The sequence below is a fragment of the Mus caroli genome, unplaced genomic scaffold (genome assembly GCF_978045245.1).
Source record: "Mus caroli unplaced genomic scaffold, Mus_caroli_1 scaffold_13, whole genome shotgun sequence".
NCBI classification, from domain to species: domain Eukaryota; kingdom Metazoa; phylum Chordata; class Mammalia; order Rodentia; family Muridae; genus Mus; species Mus caroli.
The window spans coordinates 44,086,640-44,099,972 of NW_028227268.1; the positions used below are offsets into that span (position 1 = coordinate 44,086,640).

General features: G+C 42.6%; 1 protein-coding gene and 1 pseudogene across 1 annotated transcript in view; one reads left to right on the top strand and one right to left on the bottom strand.

Annotated features, from left to right (window-relative positions):
* Positions 1–13,333, top strand: part of Nlk (nemo like kinase) — a 131,082-nt gene that overhangs the window by 113,197 nt on the left and 4,552 nt on the right. The window contains exons 7-9 of the mRNA XM_085829772.1: positions 1,941–2,042; positions 10,627–10,713; positions 12,674–12,872. Coding sequence (XP_085685898.1) covers positions 1,941–2,042; positions 10,627–10,713; positions 12,674–12,872 — 388 coding nt within the window. The remainder of the gene's footprint in view (positions 1–1,940; positions 2,043–10,626; positions 10,714–12,673; positions 12,873–13,333) is intronic.
* On the bottom strand, positions 8,267–9,321 carry LOC110306189 (annexin A2 pseudogene; annotated as a pseudogene).

The window sequence follows — 13,333 nt, forward strand, 5'->3', positions numbered from 1 at the left end:
AGAAAGGAAGGAAGGAAGAGGAGGAAGGATAAAGGGATTGGGAGAGCTGCAGCGATGGAGATAGCTTAGTGTTAATACGACTTGATATTCTTCCAGAAGAACTGAATTTGGTTTCCAGCATCCATGTCTGATGCTTCATAGTTGCCTATGACTTAAGCTCTGAGGAATCTAACTGCACTGACCTTAAGGAGTCTTGCATTCAAGTGCACACACACACAGACAGTTAAAAATAATTTTTAGGTTTCAAAACAAAGTGAGCATTGGTGGCATATGCCTTGAGTCCTTGTACTTGGGAGGCAGAGGCAGTGGATCTTCATGAGTTTGAAGCCAACCTGGTCTACATAAAAATGTCCAGGAAGGATAGCCAGGTCTGTATAGTGAAACCATATATGTTTTTTTCTCTCCATAAAATATATTTTTTTATTTGGTTTTTTTTTAAAGGTGGCATCTTAGTGTTACGAGCCCTGACTGCAGCTATGTGACAATTGACAACTGTCCGAGAGAGTTCTGACACTCTCTTCTGGTCTTCAGGCAGTACACTTGTTGCACAGACATACATGAAGACAAAAATACTCATAAAAATAACTCTTAGAATAACTTTTAGATAATAAATTTTAGAGAAAAAAAAACACGTGGAGCTAAGTGTGGTATCTCAGCACTTGAGAAAGTAGGGGATCTTTGTAACAGGTTCTAACAAAGTCTACAAGCCTGAGCTTTCCAGCTTTACATAACCGCTAGGAACTCATCAATTTACCATCAGTGTGGGGTAATGATTGTCACAGGAAACAGAGGTTTTATAGGGAGATAGTCTAACTTCTATGTGGACGTAGTAATTTTCTCTTGCATTTTCTGTCTTTGAGAAATGAGTGAGCTGGACACTGAACTGCAGCAGACTTTCTCAAAGTGTTCCTCTTCCATAGATGGGTCCCGTGTTAGTCGACAGGTGCCCACTGAGCACTCAAGTTCTTCTGCTGTCAGGGAGGTTGTTAGAGCCCTGACAGTGTCATAGCCACACTTCCCTCAGAAAGGGTCCAGAGATCTGAACCTCAGGGGAAAGCCAGTTTCTCAGGCACTCCCATTACTCCAACACCAGTGCTGAGGGCTGCCCCGTAGTTAGAGAAGGGCAGGAAGTGGTGTCCTCTGGGCATGAATTTCCCATCCTAGGGAGATCCAAATGAAATGTTGCTGTTAATTAGGTTAGAGAGTCAGAACAGTTTGAGCACCAAAAAATTGGTGAGGTGGTTTGCTACCTACAAAGACTTGTTCATAGGAAGACCATTCTATCAGTCTCCTTATCATGCCCAGCTCAATAAATGTGGCCTCACGTGGCATCATGGATTTCTAAGTTCCACAGTTTTCTGTCAGTGTAAGAGGTTTCTAGAATGTAAAAGATATGTGCTGGTCTAAACACTGAGTGTGTACCTTTTATTCCAAGAGTGAATGCTTTGGGTATTTATGGCACTACATGTATCTGATGTGTAGATTAGCCCCTTGAAGAGCTTGAATCCATTTGAAGCATTAAAATTGATTCATTAAGTGTTTGAAAAGAATAGTCTTTAGACACTACCTGCAAAGAGTATAAATGCTGGGGTTTTAAAGCAGTGGGGCCTAGAGATGCAACGCCAAGGTTACTCTAGTGTAAGAACTCTATCTATGATTTCCGTGAAATGTAGCCCAACTGGCCACAAACTCACAATCCTGTCTTAGCCTCCTAAGTGGTAGAATAACAGGTATGTACCACCTAGCCTGATTTTCTGAAAAAATAGGCCAGAAAGTAAAAGAAAGAGTTCTTATCAGAGCTTACTTGAAGATGTTGTAGTTCTTCTAAGGTTAAAAAAAAAAAAAGTGGCATTCATTTTCATTTCTAAGGCTGCAACTTAAGTCTAATGAAAAGCCATTCTGTGATCTTCTGTCAACCTGTATTTCATGTTCTCTTGCAGTTGGATTTGATCACAGATCTGTTGGGCACGCCATCACTGGAAGCAATGAGGACAGCTTGTGAAGGTGCTAAGGCACACATACTCAGGGGTCCTCATAAACAGGTAAAGAGGGGAAGTCTGTCTCTGGCAGCTGGCCCCAAGGGAAGAATTTCGATCCCAGAGATGTTGCTTACAGGTTTATATATATATTTATTCATGGACACATAGACACAAACAGATATCCTACAAGTAAGATCACTGTTATGTGTATATGACCATAAATAGTAAATGGCATGTGGCCATGCCCAGTACTATAGGAGAAATGCATGTTTTTATAGCGCCATTGCTTATCAGTGACAGGTAACCTCTTGGTGTTACCAGTATGTGGGGAGGAAGCTCTGACTTAAGTGCATGTGAGTCAAGATACCAGCTCCAAACACTAAGCCCAAATAACTGCCGGTGTCTCTTTGCCTTGCAAGGATGCTGTTGCTGTTCCTCTTAGCACTAGCTTCACATCAGACCCCAGTGTGGTCAGCAGTATACAGAAGGGCTGCCCGATTCTTACTAATCAATATTACTTGCAACCTGCCAGATCACTGCTGAGAAAGCTGGGGTGCTTTTTATCTGCTCTCTTGATTAAGCAGTGTTCCCTGCAAGCGCTATCCTAACCCCCTTTAGAGGAAAGTTAATGATGTGAAGAGTGAGTGAGTGAGGAGAATGCTTTTCCTAGACACAGGAAACAAGCAGAACCAGGAAGGCTTGAGCAGGACTAGCAAGGCCGGCCTCCTCAGCCATGGCTACACAGGAGGCAGGAAGGAAGGTTCTCAGACACTGGCTCAGGCCAGTGAGGAGAGAGAGATGCTTGTGGGTTTTTATTCATATTTGTTTGCTTATTTTTGAGACAGGGCTCTGGTTATTTTTAACTCACTGTGTAGAGCAAGTTGGATCAAATTCACAGCAGCCACCTGGTTAAGCTTATATTTAAAGAGCCTCCTTGTGGGTATATCCTTCGGTTGCATTTTGTTCAAAGTATGAAATAGTTTGAGGCCCTGACATCCTTAGAAGAATGCAGTAACTTTTTTTAAAAATTTATTTTATGTTAAATTATGTGTGCACAGGTTTGTAGGAAGCTGGAAGCAGATACCCTGAAGCTCAAGTTACTGAGATTTATGAACTACCTATCCTAGGTTTTAGGAACTGAACTCAGGTCCCCTGCAAGAGCAGTGCGCTCTCTCTCTCTCTCTCTCTCTCTCTCTCTCTCTCTCTCTCTCTCTCTCTCATATATATATATATATATACATATATATATATATATATATGAGCTGTCTTTAGAGACACCAGAAGAAGGCATCAGATCCCATCACAGATGGTTGTGAGCCACCATGTGGTTGCTGGGAATTGAACTCAGGACCTCTGGAAGAGCAGTCAGTGCTCTTAACTGCTGAGCCATCTCTCCAGCCCCAAGCAGTACTTACTCTTAACCACCCTTAACCACTCTCAAGCTGTCAGGAATTCAGTAACTATTAACCAAGAGGGGGCTCTATTACAGGTGAAGCTAACGGGATCTGCTATGCTATTTATTGACCAGCATCAGGGACATTAGTCTCACTTGTTAGTATCTTATAGTAAATGTGTCCTTGAAAATAGAATAATTTTCCTCCTTTATTTACCTCATCAATTTAATAAATCTACCTGGCCAAAGATAACCAGTAATGAATAATTTTCCTCTTTTATTGACTTTGTCGATTTAATAAATCTACCTGGCCAAAGATAACCAGTAATAAACTGTGAAGATCAGACACCCTGGTATCATTTCTCTATAAAGATTTTAGCAATTGCTAGTAGTTATCAATTAATTAATTCTCTGTCAAAGTGTTATGTGACTAAACAACAGTCTAGAGGGCAGGCCTTCTACATAGCAGGATGACAATCTAGAAGGCAGGATCCGAGATGTTCCTGACATGTTTAAAACAGCTTGACAGTGTCTTACTGCACCAAAGTTACTGTATGCTCCTTTGAGCGCTCTGGGCTCAGAATGAGCTGGGTTTCTCATTTAGAAAAAAAAAAAAAAAAAAAAAAAGAACACAGCAGCTGTGGAAGTCTAGAGCCCTCAGCTTTGTCTGCAGCACCATCCTGTGCTCCAGCATGCAGGAAGTGGAAAAGAGGATTGTGAGTGGAAGCCAGGTTGGATACCCATCCACAGGCTCAAAAAGAGACTTCAAAAGCCTAGATCTTTCAAAGGGAGAGGGAGGGAGGGAGGGAGGGAGGAAAGTATATTATTTTTGCAAAAGAGGGAGGTAAGAAAAACTTAAAAGTTCGTTTTTAAGTCACATAAGCTTAAGTTAATCAATCCTACTGGAATCCTTTCTTGTACATTTTTACATGGCTTGGCCTCTTAGTGAGTGGCAGGCACCTCCTGAAGTTTAAGGTTTTGCTTACCAGGTTGATTGTCGGGTCGGCTGAGAGGAGTACCACAGTAAGCATTGGTCTTGCTATCAGAATATTTGCTATTGGAGAGAAAGTTGGTAGGTGATGCTCGCCACAAAGCTTGAGCTTTCTCATTCTGGAGCCTCGGCTTCTGCAGGAGCAATCCCCCAGGCCGCTGTTTTGCCTAGTGTATGCTGTCCCTGTGTATGAGGATCTGCCACAGGCAACTGACTACAGTATACGAACTTCCACTTTTCCCCTCCATTTCGGGAGCTGGTGTTGATCTGCATTTGCTAGGTGATCTACATGCCATCGCTGAGTTCTGGACTGCTCTCAGTCCCCAGAACAAGAGAAAATTCCCTCCCAGTAGTTGTCCTCTGACATCTACACATGTGCTTTGGCGGCAGCTCCCACCCACCCACATACATACATGCACAAAATAATAAAAATGAGTGCCCATGAGCCACTTACGTTTTGGGGGTCCTTTCCTGGCTCAGGGAACTGTTGCTTTACCTCTCGATAAACTTTCCTTTTTTGCCATTCAAAAAACATAGTCTTACTATCATTAAATTATTATAATTGGCTTAGCTAAAGAGATGGCTCAGTGGTTAAGAGCACATATCAGTCTGGCATAGGGAGGGCCTGACTTTAATTCCTAGCACCCATGTCAGACAGCTCACAGCCACCTGTACCTCCAGCTCCAGGGAATCCAGTGCCCTCTGGCTGGTCTAGAACTTGCTATGTAAACAAGGCTGGCCTCAAAGTCATAGCCAGAGTTATGTAGGGAGAGCCTGTCTCAATAAAGTAAAGTAAAATAATCTTTTTATATTATTACAATAATTAAATAAGAATAATTTAAGGAGAACATGGGATAGTGTCTGTAACAAATGAAGCACTTACTAAATAGCTATTAAGATTAATACTAGGGCTGGTGAGATGGTTCAGCTGATAAGATCACTGACTGCTCTTCCAGAGGTCCTGAGTTCAAATCCCAGCAACCACATGGTGGCTCACAACCACCCATAATGAGATCTGATGCCCTCTTCTGGTGTGTCTGAAGACAGATACAGTGTACTTAGATATAATAATAAATAAGTCTTTGGGTCAGAGTGAGCAGGGACTGAGCAAGCGGGGTTGACTGGAGCGAGCAGAGGTCCTAAAATTCAATTTCCAACAACCACATGAAAGGCTCACAACCATATGTACAGCTACAGTGTACTCATATACATAAAGTAAATAAATAAATCTTTAAAAAAATAAAAAAAGATTAACACTAAAGCCAAGCATGATGGCTCATGCCTTTAATCCCAGTACTTCTGAGGCAGAGGCAGGCAAATCTCTTTAGTTCAATGCCAGCCAGGGCTATACAGAAAAACACAGTCTTAAAAAACAAAACAAAACACAACAAAGATTAGCACTAAAATAGTTTGGGAGGGGGACTATCCTTTAAAAAATTAGGCCTGCTTATAATCCCCACACTGTGGAGGCTGAGGAAGGAGCTTCAAGAGAACTCAAGGCCAGTCTGAGATGCATATCAAGACCCTGTGAAAAATGCATTTAAAAAAATAACAGCCGGGCGGTGGTGGCGCACGCCTTTAATCCCAGCACTTGGGAGGCAGAGGCAGGGGGATTTCTGAGTTCGAGGCCAGCCTGGTCTACAGAGTGAGTTCCAGGACAGCCAAGGCTACACAGAGAAACCCTGTCTCAAAAAAGAAAAAGAAAAAAATAATAACAATTATGTTATGCTGGATATATAGGCAGGCACCTTTAACATGGCAAGTTCCAGGACAGCCAAGAGTATTTAATGTGACTCTGTCTTGGGGGAATAAAGTGAGCAACTGAAGTTTATCACTAGAAATACAAAGATGGTCCATTTACAGAGAATCTATTATGTCCAGCATTTTAAACAAGAAAATTGTATTATCTCAATTGATATAGAAACAGCCTTTGTTTCAATCTCTTTTTTTTACTTAGCATAATAGTCTTTATAAAAATCTATTGAGAAGTTTTAAGTGAATTCTCTTAAGATAATAAACAAGACAGAATGAGATAGAACACAGCAGGAGTTACATAAAGTCAAATGCATGCACACTGCTTAGTTTTATGAAAGACTCACACTTAGTGAAGGTGCTTATGCTGACTGGAGGTCTTGAAGCCCCATCTTAGTGCATCTACTCTAGGTTATTTAATAGAAGAATATATTTAGACTTCTAGGGTAATTTATTTCTTTATGAGTGCCCTGCTGTATGTACATCTGCATGCTAGAAGAGAGCATCAGATCCCTTTACAGAGATGGTTATGAGCCATTATGTGAGTGCTGGGAATTGAACTCAGGACCTCTGGAAGAACAGCCAGTGCTCTTACCTGCTGAGCCATCTCTCCAGCCCCAAAGATCCTTTTTTTTTTTTTAATGTACATATACCTATGCATGTTCATACATGTGCTGGTATGTTTGGGTGGATATACATATATACATATGTATGAGTGAATATAGAGGCCGGAAGACAACCTCATATGTCATCATTAGAAACTCTTGCCTACCTCATTTGAGAGAAGCTTTCCCATTGACTAGAACTCACCACTTAGTCTAGACTAGTCTGACTGGCCATTGTGCCGTTGAGGTTCTTCGGTCTCCACCTCTATGGTGCTGGCATTAAAAGAGCACAGCACACGACCCTACCCAGCATTCTGGAGTTTGAGCTCATAATCTCATGCTTGCAAGGCCGGCACTTCATGCTAGCCTTCTGGGGGACAGGTCTAAAACCTCAATACAAGTTGTTTCAATTTTAAGTAGAGTTGGGAGTTACCGAAGAAGAATCTTTAATATAAACTTTAAGCATGAGGGTCACAAGACAAAACACATCAGAGAACATAGATGTGGACTTCTCAGAGAAGAGGCAAATCAACAGATGGGCTTTAGTTTGAAGTATAAGGGGGAAAACTGTGTTTCAGTTTGATTTTTCTGTTGCTGTGATAGACACCAGGACCAAAGGCAACTTGAAGAAAGGGATCATTTCATCTTACAGCTCCCGGGTGACACGGTCCTTCTCTGAGGGAGGGCGGGGCAGGAACTGAAGCAAGTGCCAAGGAGGAACGCTGCTTACTGCCCTGCTCCATGCTCCCTTTACCCATCTTTCTTATGCCACCCAGAACCTGCCCAGGAGCAGTACCACACACAGTGTGCTGGGCCCTCCCACATCAGTCAACAACCAAGAAATTGCTGCACACAGGCTCGCTCACAGGCCAGTCTGAAGGCAGTCCCTCAGATGAACCTCCTTATTCCCAGGTGTGTCGTGTTGACAGCCAACATTAGCCATCCCATTAGTCTCTTTAGTTCTTAGGCTTCTTTTAACCAACTACTCCAAGTAAGATGAAAACTGTTAATAATAATTGCTAACAGTAATTAGAAGTTTGCTATGAATGTGTTCTGAGACTTGTCATAAATAACTTCTTATATTCTACTCATAAAAACACTGTTATTACTACTAGTATTCCTTTTTGTCCATGTAAGAAGGAGGATTGCATAGATTAATTGATAATATGCTTTAGGTTATAAGCTCAATCTGCAAAACTAAGTTTCTTTTTTTCCCCTTGTGTCTAAAGTAAAAATGTTTTATTCATAATAGTACACAAGAGCCAAGTGTCTGATATCGCAGATGACATGTCCAGCTCCCAGGAGTGTTCATTTCCCTGATATAAAGGAGGGAATACAGGGAAAGCCAGGCAGTGCTAAGGGTCTGCATCATCCTCCCCTCAGGGAGAAACTCAGGTCCATTAGTGGCAGGCTGGTTCTCTAGATCGTTAGGTCAAGCACAGGTAAGGCCACTTCTGGGTGCTGCACTGTGCCAAGCCCTTCAGTTGTCTCCATTGCACAGGCACAGCAGCACCCACAGTCACCCTTGGTATCCTGCTGGATGTAGTACTTCCTCTTGAATTCAGGTCTGATTTTCAACATGTCCACCTCACTTTAGGAGGCCATACTTCTAATCAGGATCTTGTCTTGATTCCTCTTGCCCTTGATGAGTCATACAGCCAATCAGCAAAGTACAGCGGCTTGTTCTGTATGTACTGGACCAGGTTCGGGAATGCATTTTCCAGGTCTCCTTTAACCTACTTCTTTTTAAAAAAAATTTTTTAAAGATTTATTTATTATATGCATGTGAGTACACTGTTTTCAGACACACCAGAAGAGGGCACTAGATGGTTGTAGGCCACCATGTGGTTGGTGGGAATTGAACTCAGGACCTCTGGAAGAACAGTCAGTGCTCTTAACTGCTGAGCCATCTCTCCAGCCCTTGACCTACTTCTTGATGGTGTCCAGCATGTCATAGAGATGGCACACAATGGTCTTGGTCAAGCTGCTTATCCACTTGGTGACATCGGTTCCATTGGTCTTCAACCCGGTGTCATAGAGCTCTCAGGCATCCTGGTCAGTCAGTTGGTAATCACTGACTGAACCATCCTCTGCTCTTCTTCCCTTGGCAAGGGCAGCCCTCAGCTTGCAGAAGCCTCCAGGTGTGTAGGAAATGGCATCCTTCTCCAGATCGGTCTTGTGTGTCTCCTAATACAGTCTGTTACTCTCCAGCAGCTCCTGGTTGGTTCTTGAGCAGATGGTCTCGATGAGGGAGCTCTCAATCAGTCCCCAGGCCCTTCACAGAGGCTTTCAGTGCAGAAGCATCGTACTGGGCAGGTGTCTTCAATAGGCCTGAAATCTGTCTCCAGGTAGCCAGATAAGACTGACTTCAGCACCAATAGGTGAAGGCAATGTCCTGTTCCTGTACGTTGCTGTGGTTAGTCAGAATGTTGACGATGCTGACCTCAACCATTCGTTTGGTCTTGACACCATCTCAAGGTTCAGAGCATCCCTCTTGGCATCAAATTTGGTGTAGGCTTTAACCGACCCATAGGCACTTGGGGGTATGGAGTGATCACCCTCTAAGCTGAGCTTGCACAGGATTCTCTGAACAATAGACATTTAAAACTCTCACCTAGCACTGAGAGTTGACTCCAGAAACAAAATTAAGTTTCTTGGCCAAGCGTAGAGATGCTCATCTGTAATCTCAGCACTCCAGAGGCAGAGGCAGGAGAGTTTGTAGACACAACAGGCTAAACATTAATGAATGGCCAGCTTTCTTATTCTAAATACTAAAGTCAGGAAAGAGGGGGAAAGAGTTGGCTGTGTTGGCCTGGTCATTCTATTGCCTGTCTCTGGTGGGGTTTAAACTATGAATCTATCCTGGGGCCAGGGTTCGTCCTCAAAAAATAATGTTACTCAGTTGGCTAAATATGAGTGAGGTGCCTATCTGTGAAACTGGTAGAAGAAAATCCAGCCAAGCAAACCACAAGGCTTGAGAGTGGCAGAATGGTTCACTGTAAGTCAGGGGTTCCAGGCAGGCAAAGCACTGCATAGTATTTTTATTATATTGTGTTTTTTATAACTTAGAATCTTAGATGTCAGAAAGCTTAGCTTAGTAAAGCAGTCCTGTCTCCTGCAGGGACCGTGTCTGACGTTCAGCAGACTCTGGGTAATTGAGAGTTGGTTCAGGAAGAGTTTTCCTTTATGTGACCCCAGAGTGCATCCTGCTATCTATCCATTGTACAGTTAATGCCCTAGCTAAATCACATACCGTTTGCTGCCAGCTAAAATCTAAACCTCTTGATTGTTGGCTGGGAACTAAAGGAACACCCTCCCAAGACACTCCTTCAGCCAGGCCAAGGCCACCTAGAGAGCACACTCACTCATGACTTAGCACTTAGAACCTCACACCCGACTTACTTCCTACATTTGATGTCCATAACTCTGCATGAGGTCAAAGTTTTTAGTGTCTTTTTTCCATCTTTAAGCATGATTGTTCTTCCCTTATTATCAAAGCCATCTTATTTATTGGATCGATTTTCATTTGTCAAGACTTTTTGTCCTCTGCCCTACTGTGCTGTTGATGTACTCTGACCAGATATGCTGCCAGAAGTCAGTGAGAGTTCCCTTTTGAAGCTTGATGAGTGTGGTGAAACTCATTCCCTTTGAGGTTTTTGTTTGTTTGTTTTTTGAGCTGATGTGAGACACAGTCTTACGGTGTAGCCCTGATTGGCCTGACACTAAGTAAACCAAGCTAGCCTTGAACTCACAGAGATCTACCTGCCTCTCTCTCCTGAATGCTGAGATTAAGTCATGCTACACAACACCCAGCTCACATCTTTTTGAGCTGGTTTGCTACAAATTAACTGTATTACATATATAATACATGAGGCTTAACTATCTGAATTTCCTGCTCTCTTGCAGCCATCTCTTCCTGTGCTCTACACCCTCTCCAGCCAGGCCACACATGAAGCTGTTCACCTGCTTTGCAGGATGTTGGTCTTTGATCCAGTAAGTACTGCTAACTTTTATGTGTTGTTACTTTGTGTGTTTGAATGTTGTGCCTGCCTGTTTATCTGTGTACCGCATGTGTGCCTGGTGCTCTCAGAGGTCAGATGAGGGCATCAGATTCGGGCAGGCTAAGCACTGCATAGTATTTTTACAGATGAATTGGAGCTACAGATGGTGTGAGCCACCATATTGGTGCCAGAATCTAAATCCTGGTCCTCTGTTAGAGCCACAAGAATTCTGTACTGCCAAGCCATTGCTCCAGTGTTACGTTTAAAAAAACAGAAAATATTTTTATGTTTATTAAATAAATTTTAAAATAGTATTCTAAGAGAAGCATTCTGGCTTTAACTCGACTAGCAGAGTCAGTAGTGACTGGAAATAACAGATTGCAGCTCTTATTTGTGTTCCCATGTTATCTCATCCCATGGATGTTTGAGTTTTGACATTTTAGACTTAAGCAGAGCTTATGAAAAGGACTAGGAGACATTGCCGTTCTTATAATCTTCTTATCTGTAAAAGGGTTTGACACCAAGTTAAACCAAGAGGAAAATTTTTCAATTGTTTGAAAATCATTGTGTGGCATATAGGATGTCTCCTCTCTGGGCTGAGAGTGTAGCTTCTCTGAACCTCTTTCTGGACTTGATTGTTCTGGGCTTGTACACAAACTGCATCATGATGTCTGCTATTTATTCGTTTATTCATCCAAAGATCATTTATTATTCATATGTGTTCCAGTAATTATTGTCAAAGAAGATTTAAACAGAAACATTTCAAAAGGGAAATGTACTTGATAAGATACAAAGAAATCACTAAATATAAAACATAGGTATTTAAAGAAATTTTTTTTAAAAACCCACACAATTATAGACAGTAAAGCTACCTTGCTCTCTGATAATAATACAACATCTTTCTTATATATTAATCAGATCCACATAATTGTCTTTAGACAGGACCATAGAAAAACTATGAAAGCTGGGTGTGGTTGCACATGCCTTTAATCCCAGCACTTGGCAGGCAGATCTCTGTGAGTTCAAGGCCAGCCTGCTGTGAGGTCCAGGACATCCAGGGCTTTTTAGAAAGACCCTATCAGAGAAACATACAGAGAAATTAGGTACAAAACTTGTTGAGTTTGAACCAGGAGTGATGATAAATACAAATAAACCCAATTTGGTTTTCAGGGTGAAGATGGGGTTTCAAGGTCCTCTTGAGCCACATGTGAGTTTGAGGCCACTCTGGCTACATGAGACCTTAGGCTAGTGCCACACATCCTTGAATCAGGGCTGAGTGTCATTTTCATTGTTTCCTGTTGAACCCATCCTTGAGTCCTCTAAGATCCACTTTCCCTTCATCATCCACTGAGCACTGAGGAAGGATGATTTTTCTTTAATTTTTTGCTGGAGTGTAAAGTTTCTGGGTCAGTAAGCAAGACACTCTGGTGTATTAACTGTTCTGATCAAAAGGCCCCCAAAGCCAGAAGATAGGCGGCCACTTCTGGTCTCAGCCTGGCATTCAGACTGCTCCCTCCACTAACTCCTGTGGCTTTGGGGTATGCTTTGCCCAGTCAGTCTGTGTTCAGAGAGAATGAGAGTTCTAAGCAGCCTTCTAAAGTTGCCAGTGTAAACACATCCCCTCTAAATGCTGACACTTCCAGAGAGTGTAGCCTGTTGTCTAAAATGCAATGCATTCCATATTTAAATGTCATGATATTTGTATTTGGGGCCCTATGTTCATCTATTTCAAGGTAGGAACTCTGCAGATTTTTAGTTGAAGAGCATTTCAAAGTGGCAGCTATCGCAAGTCTACTCACTCTCCGGCCACCTACCCCTAAATTCACTTGGCCCCTTTGCCCCCTTATATGTCAAGTATTACCCGTGTAATGTAACTGTCTTGTGGAAGATTCTACATGGACAGCCATGCTTACCTGTAGTGTTGATGTGCTGGTCTCTAAATTTGATTTCAGTCAAAAAGAATATCCGCTAAGGATGCCTTAGCCCACCCCTACCTAGATGAAGGGCGGCTGAGATACCATACGTGTATGTGCAAGTGCTGCTTTTCCACCTCGACGGGGAGAGTCTACACCAGTGACTTTGAGCCTGTCACCAACCCCAAATTTGATGACACCTTTGAGAAGAACCTCAGCTCTGTCCGACAGGTTAAAGGTGAGCACCTTTGACACCCAGTTGGACAAGGTAACTAGTGACATCTTTGATTGCATAGCCAGGGATCGAGGCAGAGGCTTGCCAGGGTTGCCCAGAGTCTTATTTCCGCTTTGTACGTAGCTGTCTGTGCAGAGCATGTGTGCACGTTAAGAGAATGATGACTTAGCATTATATCCAGGGGAAGATTAGCCAGAGGAATGGATACTTCATTCTATTCCAAGTTGTATGAGTATGACTCAAAAATATACTGTATCTGCATTCACTGAATGTCATTCTTTATGTAACACATGACATTTTCAAAGAACCTCAAAGTCACTAGAGAGAATGGTGATGAGAAAAGGGGAACTCTGATAACTTACCCTGAAGATGTAAAAAGGCTCACTCCCTGGGGTGGAGGTTGAGGGCATCTTGGGTTTAGGAGACTCTCCCCACCAGTGGAACTTCCAGCCTGTGTAGGGCCT